Raw genomic sequence first — 11,200 nt, forward strand, 5'->3', positions numbered from 1 at the left:
CGACCCCATACGATCGAACTTCCAGAATATTGAACAAAGTGTGCGTTACTTCCGTCACTTGAATTCGATAGTACAACCCGTAACGAGAAGACAAAAAGTAATTTGAGTACTAAAAATTACTTACTTACTTTTCTACTGGGCTTGAAAGCCAAGGAGTGGGTAACCGCCTGGGTAACCGCTAAGCGAACCTTTCGGTAACCGCAAATAGACCCCATACGATCGAACCTCTAGAATCTTGAAGAAGATGTGCGTTACTTCCGTCACTTGCATTCGATAGTACAACCCGTAACGAGAAGACAAAGAAGACAAAAAGTGATTTGAGTACTAAAAATTACTTCCTTACTTTTCTACTGGGCTTGAAAGCCAAAGAGTGGGTAACCGCCTGGGTAACCGCTAAGCGAACCTTTCGGTAACCGCAAATAGACCCCATACGATCGAACCTCTAGAATCTTGAAGAAGATGTGCGTTACTTCCGTCACTTGAATTCGATAGTACAACCCGTAACGAGAAGACAAAAAGTGATTTGAGTACTAAAAATTACTTCCTTACTTTTCTACTGGGCTTGAAAGCCAAAGAGTGGGTAACCGCCTGGGTAACCGCTAAGCGAACCTTTCGGTAACCGCAAATAGACCCCATACGATCGAACCTCTAGAATCTTGAAGAAGATGTGCGTTACTTCCGTCACTTGAATTCGATAGTACAACCCGTAACGAGAAGACAAAAAGTGATTTGAGTACTAAAAATTACTTCCTTACTTTTCTACTGGGCTTGAAGCCAAAGAGTGGCTAACCGCCTGGGTAACCGCTAAGCGAACCTTTCGTAACCGCAAATCGACCCCATACGATCTAACCTCAAGAATCTTGAAGAAGATGTGCGTTACTTCCGTCACCTGAATTCGATAGTACAACCCGTAACGAGAAGACAAAAAGTGATTTGAGTTCTAAAAATTACTTCCTTACTTTTCTATTGGGCTTGAAAGCCAAAGAGTGGGTAACCGCCTGGGTAACCGCTAAGCGAACCTTTCGGTAACCGCAAATCGACCCCATACAATCGAACCTCAAGAATCTTGAAGAAGATGTGCGTTACTTCCGTCACTTGAATTCGATAGTACAACCCGTAACGAGAAGACAAAAAGTGATTTGAGTATTCAAAATTACTTCCTTACTTTTCTATTGGGCTTGAAAGCCAAAGAGTGGGTAACCGCCTGGGTAACCGCTAAGCGAACCTTTCGGTAACCGCAAATCGACCCCATACAATCGAACCTCAAGAATCTTGAAGAAGATGTGCGTTACTTCCGTCACTTGAATTCGATAGTACAACCCGTAACGAGAAGACAAAAAGTGATTTGAGTATTCAAAATTACTTCCTTACTTTTCTATTGGGCTTGAAAGCCAAAGAGTGGGTAACCGCCTGGGTAACCGCTAAGCGAACTTTTCGGTAACCGCAAATCGACCCCATACAATCGAACCTCAAGAATCTTGAAGAAGATGTGCGTTACTTCCGTCACTTGAATTCGATAGTACAACCCGTAACGAGAAGACAAAAAGTGATTTGAGTATTCAAAATTACTTCCTTACTTTTCTATTGGGCTTGAAAGCCAAAGAGTGGGTAACCGCCTGGGTAACCGCTAAGCGAACCTTTCGGTAACCGCAAATCGACCCCATACAATCGAACCTCAAGAATCTTGAAGAAGATGTGCGTTACTTCCGTCACTTGAATTCGATAGTACAACCCGTAACGAGAAGACAAAAAGTGATTTGAGTATTCAAAATTACTTCCTTACTTTTCTATTGGGCTTGAAAGCCAAAGAGTGGGTAACCGCCTGGGTAACCGCTAAGTGAACTTTTCGGTAACCGCAAATCGACCCCATACAATCGAACCTCAAGAATCTTGAAGAAGATGTGCGTTACTTCCGTCACTTGAATTCGATAGTACAACCCGTAACGAGAAGACAAAAAGTGATTTGAGTATTCAAAATTACTTCCTTACTTTTCTATTGGGCTTGAAAGCCAAAGAGTGGGTAACCGCCTGGGTAACCGCTAAGCGAACCTTTCGGTAACCGCAAATCGACCCCATACAATCGAACCTCAAGAATCTTGAAGAAGATGTGCGTTACTTCCGTCACTTGAATTCGATAGTACAACCCGTAACGAGAAGACAAAAAGTGATTTGAGTATTCAAAATTACTTCCTTACTTTTCTATTGGGCTTGAAAGCCAAAGAGTGGGTAACCGCCTGGGTAACCGCTAAGTGAACTTTTCGGTAACCGCAAATCGACCCCATACAATCGAACCTCAAGAATCTTGAAGAAGATGTGCGTTACTTCCGTCACTTGAATTCGATAGTACAACCCGTAACGAGAAGACAAAAAGTGATTTGAGTTCTAAAAATTACTTCCTTACTTTTCTATTGGGCTTGAAAGCCAAAGAGTGGGTAACCGCCTGGGTAACCGCTAAGCGAACCTTTCGGTAACCGCAAATCGACCCCATACAATCGAACCTCAAGAATCTTGAAGAAGATGTGCGTTACTTCCGTCACTTGAATTCGATAGTACAACCCGTAACGAGAAGACAAAAAGTGATTTGAGTATTCAAAATTACTTCCTTACTTTTCTATTGGGCTTGAAAGCCAAAGAGTGGGTAACCGCCTGGGTAACCGCTAAGCGAACCTTTCGGTAACCGCAAATCGACCCCATACAATCGAACCTCAAGAATCTTGAAGAAGATGTGCGTTACTTCCGTCACTTGAATTCGATAGTACAACCCGTAACGAGAAGACAAAAAGTGATTTGAGTTCTAAAAATTACTTCCTTACTTTTCTATTGGGCTTGAAAGCCAAAGAGTGGGTAACCGCCTGGGTAACCGCTAAGCGAACCTTTCGGTAACCGCAAATCGACCCCATACAATCGAACCTCAAGAATCTTGAAGAAGATGTGCGTTACTTCCGTCACTTGAATTCGATAGTACAACCCGTAACGAGAAGACAAAAAGTGATTTGAGTATTCAAAATTACTTCCTTACTTTTCTATTGGGCTTGAAAGCCAAAGAGTGGGTAACCGCCTGGGTAACCGCTAAGCGAACCTTTCGGTAACCGCAAATCGACCCCATACAATCGAACCTCAAGAATCTTGAAGAAGATGTGCGTTACTTCCGTCACTTGAATTCGATAGTACAACCCGTAACGAGAAGACAAAAAGTGATTTGAGTTCTAAAAATTACTTCCTTACTTTTCTATTGGGCTTGAAAGCCAAAGAGTGGGTAACCGCCTGGGTAACCGCTAAGCGAACCTTTCGGTAACCGCAAATCGACCCCATACAATCGAACCTCAAGAATCTTGAAGAAGATGTGCGTTACTTCCGTCACTTGAATTCGATAGTACAACCCGTAACGAGAAGACAAAAAGTGATTTGAGTATTCAAAATTACTTCCTTACTTTTCTATTGGGCTTGAAAGCCAAAGAGTGGGTAACCGCCTGGGTAACCGCTAAGTGAACTTTTCGGTAACCGCAAATCGACCCCATACAATCGAACCTCAAGAATCTTGAAGAAGACGTGCGTTACTTCCGTCACTTGAATTCGATAGTACAACCCGTAACGAGAAGACAAAAAGTGATTTGAGTACTAAAATTACTTCCTTACTTTTCTACAGGGCTTAAAGCGAATGAAGGGTCGCCTGGGTAACCGCTAAGCGAACCTTTCGGTAACCGCAAATAGACCCCATACGATCGGACCTCTAGAATCTTGAAGAAGATGTGCGTTACTTCCGTCACTTGAATTCGATAGTACAATCCGTAACGAGAAGACAAAAAGTGATTTGAGTACTAAAAATTACTTCCTTACTTTTCTACTGGGCTTGAAAGCCAAGGAGTGGGTAACCGCCTGGGTAACCGCTAAGCGAACCTTTCGGTAACCGCAAATAGACCCCATACGATCGAACCTCTAGAATATTGAAGAAGATGTGCGTTACTTCCGTCACTTGAATTCGATAGTACAATCCGTAACGAGAAGACAAAAAGTGATTTGAGTACTAAAAATTACTTCCTTACTTTTCTACTGGGCTTGAAAGCCAAGGAGTGGGTAACCGCCTGGGTAACCGCTAAGCGAACCTTTCGGTAACCGCAAATAGACCCCATACGATCGAACCTCTAGAATCTTGAAGAAGATGTGCGTTACTTCCGTCACTTGCATTCGATAGTACAACCCGTAACGAGAAGACAAAGAAGACAAAAAGTGATTTGAGTACTAAAAATTACTTCCTTACTTTTCTACTGGGCTTGAAAGCCAAAGAGTGGGTAACCGCCTGGGTAACCGCTAAGCGAACCTTTCGGTAACCGCAAATAGACCCCATACGATCGAACCTCTAGAATCTTGAAGAAGATGTGCGTTACTTCCGTCACTTGAATTCGATAGTACAACCCGTAACGAGAAGACAAAAAGTGATTTGAGTTCTAAAAATTACTTCCTTACTTTTCTATTGGGCTTGAAAGCCAAAGAGTGGGTAACCGCCTGGGTAACCGCTAAGCGAACCTTTCGGTAACCGCAAATCGACCCCATACAATCGAACCTCAAGAATCTTGAAGAAGATGTGCGTTACTTCCGTCACTTGAATTCGATAGTACAACCCGTAACGAGAAGACAAAAAGTGATTTGAGTATTCAAAATTACTTCCTTACTTTTCTATTGGGCTTGAAAGCCAAAGAGTGGGTAACCGCCTGGGTAACCGCTAAGTGAACTTTTCGGTAACCGCAAATCGACCCCATACAATCGAACCTCAAGAATCTTGAAGAAGACGTGCGTTACTTCCGTCACTTGAATTCGATAGTACAACCCGTAACGAGAAGACAAAAAGTGATTTGAGTATTCAAAATTACTTCCTTACTTTTCTATTGGGCTTGAAAGCCAAAGAGTGGGTAACCGCCTGGGTAACCGCTAAGCGAACTTTTCGGTAACCGCAAATCGACCCCATACAATCGAACCTCAAGAATCTTGAAGAAGACGTGCGTTACTTCCGTCACTTGAATTCGATAGTACAACCCGTAACGAGAAGACAAAAAGTGATTTGAGTATTCAAAATTACTTCCTTACTTTTCTATTGGGCTTGAAAGCCAAAGAGTGGGTAACCGCCTGGGTAACCGCTAAGCGAACCTTTCGGTAACCGCAAATCGACCCCATACGATCGAACCTCAAGAATCTTGAAGAAGATGTGCGTTACTTCCGTCACCTGAATTCGATAGTACAACCCGTAACGAGGTAATTAAGCGGTTTATGAATTACAATAGGGTACCAATGGACCTATCCAATCATACCAAGTTCAACCCCCGAAAGATAGTTAAAGATTGCTGATGACCGACCTCCGGTCAGATTTGAACTCTGACCCTGCACATCAAGGTCTCAGAACACAGTTTTTCGCCTATGGGGATTTACATGGTTAAGGACCCCAAAGTGAGGTGGTTCGACGACTCAAAACCAATAGAAGGGTGCAGATACAATTTACAAGAATTTAGGGTTGAGGGTACAAGCTACAAAATATCTGAAAATGAGCATAGATTTGCCTGCTCGTTTTTTCTATAATGGGCACTTTGATTTGACCCCCAGCGGAGGTCATGGAATTGCAGGCGGCATATCAAGGCGCAAATTCCCGCCGGCCGAAAAAGCAACGTAATACAACTTTTACAGCATGAACACCGATATATTTCTCTACTATTCACCACAGATTCCACCTTGCTCTCGTGCAAAGAAGAATAAATACGGCCTTTGCAAGTACCGCGATGCACTGTTTTAACCCGAACTACGACGGGGGTCGCGGATAAATACAGTGTGTTATGAGACCTCAAAGTTTACTTCGATACGCCGGTACCATATTTGGAGTGCACACACAGGAAGTGGGTGCAGCCCAAAACTACGAAGGCCCACACGTACAATGTTTACCTGCAGTACTTTGTTTTGTTACTTTGCACCATTTGCGATGATTATAGTGTTTAAATGCCTGCCCGAACGTTCGATGGTACATAGCTTGTAGATATAGAATTAGATATGCTTTATTTTCTTATCAATTGCAAATTATCTGCACTTACACACAGATCGTAGAATTGCATAGTAATTGTGATTTGCCCTTATCAGACATTAAACTGTTATCCCTGAAATAGGAAGAAATAGACTACGGCCTTCTTTATTGCTTTCCAGGCTGATATCGTATCAATTAAGACCACCCTTACGCCTGAGGATTGTTCTGACATTTTAAGACATGTGTGGTACTCCGCACACTTTTTTTTTTGGTTCTCCTGTTGGTTGGACAGATGAGGAGGCAGACAGGCTTTTTGCCTGTTTGCCTGACCTGCACATGACTTTTTATGGTGAAGGAGGGGTGTGCAATTCCTTCTCCACCCTCTCGTCTACTGGAGCACTGAGTTTCACAGGGGCAACTGTATGCAACGTGTGAGGCGGCTCCAGCAGATGCAGCTTTGTTGTTTGGAGTATCCGTCTCCTAGGAGGACTTCCAACCAAGGATGTAAGGGGTTCCTCCTACCCCCAACCGTGTGCCATGGCGGGTGCCGCTCATGCCCGAACATGCCCCTAAGGCCTGTCTCGGCCACAAAGCCCCACCAAGGCCACACAACGCCACTAGCCGCAGCTAGATACTCATTTACACCTGAGTTAAGTGAGGGAAGTCGTGTAAAGTGCCTTTCCCAAGGGCACAAGATCGGTGACACGGAAGCTGGATTCGAACCCGCAACCTCTCGGTCTCGAGCCGCAAATGCTGCCACTGCGCCGCGCGGTCCCACCACTCCGCACACCACACACGCATAAACAGACATACATACCCATAATACACTGACGACTTCAACTTAGACTGCAGTATCGCTCTACATTCAATTCTGAGACGTTAAAAATCCTAGTATCGTTCCGCAACTACTTCTCTAACATATTGAATCACAATGTCAAACTCACGTAGAGATGTGATAAAACTGATTGCCTGATGACTTGGATCCCTCCATTTGGAAGACTGTGAGGTCGAACTACTAGTAAATATTTGGTTTGCCCTCCTGAAGATCTGACTGGAATATTGGGATGAACTGATGTATATGATGAATATGATGTATGTAGCCTTTATTTCGGCCAATTACCATAATTAACTAATTCAACTTTAAATATAGTTGATAAATACAGATAACAGATAGCTAACGTATGTAACGCATGGCACGTTAATATCATCGCCAATGAGGTACTCAAAATTGGTGTCTGAGCAGTTTTCTGGGTGTTTTAGGCGTTTCAAAATGATTTTAATGTATGGACCTAGTAAAATAAAGATAATTTATGCAAATTATCATGACGTCATGATTACATCATCAAGAATTATAAGGCTAGTAGCTCACTTTTAGATGTTCTCATTGGCTTTTAATTCGATGATTATCAATAAAACTATACAAAATGTACATATAGTACATAATATAGTGAGTTAAAAGATCTACGTGCATTTTTTTAAATTTTATTTTGAAATGCTATATTTTTATTTACGTCGATAATTTAATTGATGTTTAATAACAAATTGCAATGAGTAAGGCACTTACCTCAGTAATTCATATGGTGATGTCCGTATCACCAGCCGCCCAGCCGCCCAGTCGTGCCCTCAGCCTCGAATGAATGACCCAAACGTTTCAACAAAGGAACCCCAGAACATCTCAGTATAAGTCCATCGTATAAGTCCACAACAGGCGCCGCCTCCCTTGACTACAAGTGGTATCCAAATTATGAAGCTAAAGAGCGAATTCGATTCTCAATAAGCACAGTCACGTCGGTGTGTTTTGATTGTGGCCTACTTTGAGCCTAAAAATGGCCTACTTTGAGGGACAACCACGTGACTGAACGTCATAACCCGAAACTCTACAAGCATTTATTTGATAGGCAATACATAGATCCACATTTGATAAGAAGTTGATTCAGAAGTATATTTTACTTCTTCACGTAGCGTACTTTAAACATGGCTAAAGTTCACAATTTTCGCCAAACACAAAAAATGGCCTACTTTAGGGGACAGTCACGTGACAACCAAACAAGACTCCAAACTTTGAACAAAGCATTTGATAGATATTCTAAGGATCTATATATGGTACAAATTTCAAACCAAAAAAATTACCAGCTTGGCACTTATAGCGTTACAAAGTTGGGCCAAAAATCAAATTTTTTTGAAGCTTGAAACATTGCACTGTTTTCAGGCTGCCCAAGAACGAAAATGTACGACTTTGGAAATTTCACAACAATTTTTAAAAAGCCAAAATGTTGGTCTATTCAGATCTTGTTTTGTTTTGATGATAGGTTTAAAGGTGTTGCCGAGACAGTGCCGTAAAATATGCTGATTTCTGTGTTTTTGAGATGCGAAAATTGGGAAAAATGGCCAGAAAACTTTGTTTGCCCGTTACCATGGCAACAAGGAGTTTTGATCTAAAAGAAAGCTATTTTGAGGGGTTGTGGACCAAGTACTATCACTGTGCAAAATATGAGCCAAATCTATTTTTTGACCTTTGCCACCATTGTTTGATCCTTACAGACATTTGCTCTTAAGAAGTTTGGATGGAATTTGGTGGCCTTTTCAAACAGCTTCTTTCTTTCGTGATCATAGAAAGAACAGTTTGACATAAAATGTGTTTCGTCTTCCACCAAGTTTGACGTGCACTGCTTACACGTTCTTTTACATACAGGTAGCTTCTTGTACCGCCCTCTCTCAATTTCGAGAGGGTGGGCACTAAGTTAGGGTTCAAGTTCCAGCCGGGCAAACATTATATCATTAGAAAAGTCTCTTTGTGCGCTATAGAAAGATGAAAACCGCTTGACAATCGGATGTTTCCTTCTCGAGATGATCGTTCGCACTCTAGTCGTGGCAGAAATTAATCTAAAGATTACTTTGTTACTTTTCTACAAGGCTCGAAAACTATTCAAATGAACCGCGAAAGTCGGGGACCCGGAAAGCTTCTTTTTTTCACCGTTGACGCTGAATGTTCGTAACTTTCAAACGCTATGGCGTCAAGATTACAAAGTGTGCGTTACTTTAATCACTTGAATTGCATAGTAAAACCCGTGGAATGAAGGCAAAAAGTCATTTGGGTACTAAAAATTACTTCGTTACTTTTGTGTGAGGCTTGAAAACCTTTCGGATTAACCGCGAAAGTTTGTGAACGACCGAAAATTGATGCGGGCTGATGTCATCCATATAATCAAATCAACATGGCCCACTGAGGCTACAAAACGTCGTAGACAATCGCCTCCCAGAAGGCCTTCGCTCGAGGCTACACCACAGACCCGTCTCACCGGACAAACACGTATGACGCCCCTGTGATGAACTCTGACCACAAACGTCATCCAACAACATAATTTACATGTTTGTCACGTTTAGAATAGGACCGTGTTCAACTTTCTTTAACGCCCAAGAAGGCTCCAAATAGGAGGAGTTAAGTGTGTCGACCCTCTATCAGAGGACGGTGTATCTTTAAGATATGGCTCTAGTGCACCTACTTGGCGAAACCCTACAGAAAGCGGGGAGGGAGAGAGGGACGGTAGAAACCCGGACGCTAGCGGGGGAGGGGCGGTACGTGGGGCTATATTTCTCGGCACTAGGATGTCCTCCCTGTCATCGCTTCACTCCAAAACTCGTCCAGTTTTACAACGAGTTCAAAAAGACCGAGAAGGCAGAGAGTTTGGAGGTCGTGTTGATGTCGGGAGACGCGGACCAGGAGAGTTTTGACGAGCATTTTGCTGAAATGCCCTGGTTGGCTATTCCGTTCACACAGGCACAGAAAAGGGTAAGACCTTTGCTGTACTTTATTGAACTGGTGACAAGTAAGAGCTGCATATTAACTAAGCTTGGAAAACAGACTATTTACTTATTTTAATCACCAAGTAGATTTAAGAAATTAATTATGATATCGAGATGTTTTTTTTCTATCTGATGATTGCCTCAATATTAATGAAATATAAAGAGGTTCATGTTTCCAGCTGCTTTTGCGTAGCGAATGGTATCGTAGCCGTAGGTAATATGTCAAAGGTAAAGGGCCCTGGGACATAAAAACACGTCCATGCACTTAATAAAGTATGGTCAAGACAAAAAGAATTGTTTACAAGCTCGTGCCTTCACCTTAAACCAACAGTGCAGTTCGTTACGCATGCGTAGTTGGAGCAATGAACCACCACATTAGTTTTAATGCTAACTTACCACAAGTTTTGTTTGAAAATGATTACACCTAAGGAAAGCATCTCTGACTAACCAAAAGTTTATGGAGAATGCACTTTGCGCTTATTATGATTTTATTTGTTTCTCGATCTGATCTTTCTAAGCATAATTTGCTTCTCTTTTATCTAAAAATGTATAATTTCGCTTGGTTTTGTTGGTTTTTTATGTTAAGTGATTATATGGGAAGCTGTCACTTCTGTTTGTTTGTTTTGTATTTGTGTATTATTTACTGAATTGAACAAATAAATGAATACAGAGATAGGTAATAGTTTATGGCGCAAAGAATGATATTTCTCCATTTTTCCCCACAGTTGGACCTGTGTGATAAATATGAGGTGCTGGGAATCCCTGTACTGGTTATCGTGGATGGGAACACTGCAGAACTCGTCACAGACAGAGGCAGGGACGGCGTCACAACGGACCCCACGGGACACGACTTTCCATGGAAGTCATAGACTCGCATATTCATATATGCTTTCTATTGTGGAGAATCTGGAAAAATTTTGTTGTATTGCCAAAAAGTAGTTACTCAAGCAACTGGATGGTTTTGGAAACGGTCAGACGTTTCAACTGGCATCCACCAGTTTTCGTCATTGACACTGAAGTGATCTGGAAGAAACAGGTCTTTTATATCTGTATCTATATAGCCGGAATAACCGCCGTTCGGCGTAACACACCAGCTTATACCCTAACTATGAATGAAGACAACTTTAGGAAGTTTTCAAAACCATATCCAAAACCATAACCATATCCAGTTGCTTGAGTAACTACTTTTTGACGTATCTTTTTACCTGGGTCCTAACCTACATCGACGTATTTTGTTGCATTGGCGTCATGGTGCTTCCTAGTACATGTAGTAGAAGATATAGTTGTTATGCCGATTAATGACATGTGAATGCGTAGCGACGCCTAGCGGTCAGGCCTTTTACTTCTTCCTCAAATAGATCCATTAACTTCAACTGAATACGTATATCAAACAAA

At 42.0% G+C, this 11,200-nt stretch overlaps 2 protein-coding genes across 3 annotated transcripts in view; one reads left to right on the top strand and one right to left on the bottom strand.

Moving 5' to 3' along the window:
- Positions 1-11,200, bottom strand: part of LOC118426514 (coiled-coil domain-containing protein 157-like) — a 1,184,186-nt gene that overhangs the window by 741,384 nt on the left and 431,602 nt on the right. The window lies entirely within an intron of this gene.
- On the top strand, positions 9,359-10,820 carry LOC118426560 (nucleoredoxin-like). Its single transcript, XM_035836054.1, has 2 exons — positions 9,359-9,791; positions 10,531-10,820. Exons 1-2 carry the CDS (start codon positions 9,486-9,488, stop codon positions 10,672-10,674), a joined length of 450 nt encoding a protein of 149 aa, XP_035691947.1. The 5' UTR covers positions 9,359-9,485; the 3' UTR covers positions 10,675-10,820.

The sequence above is a fragment of the Branchiostoma floridae genome, chromosome 11 (genome assembly GCF_000003815.2).
Source record: "Branchiostoma floridae strain S238N-H82 chromosome 11, Bfl_VNyyK, whole genome shotgun sequence".
Taxonomy (NCBI): Eukaryota; Metazoa; Chordata; class Leptocardii; order Amphioxiformes; family Branchiostomatidae; genus Branchiostoma; species Branchiostoma floridae.

Bases quoted from the DNA above. Each gene is read 5' to 3' on its own strand.
- LOC118426560 (XM_035836054.1), top strand. From the start codon at position 9,486: ATGGCTCTAGTGCACCTACTTGGCGAAACCCTACAGAAAGCGGGGAGG. The intron at 9,792-10,530 runs GTAAGACCTTTG...TTTTCCCCACAG, and splicing joins TCACACAGGCACAGAAAAGG to TTGGACCTGTGTGATAAATA.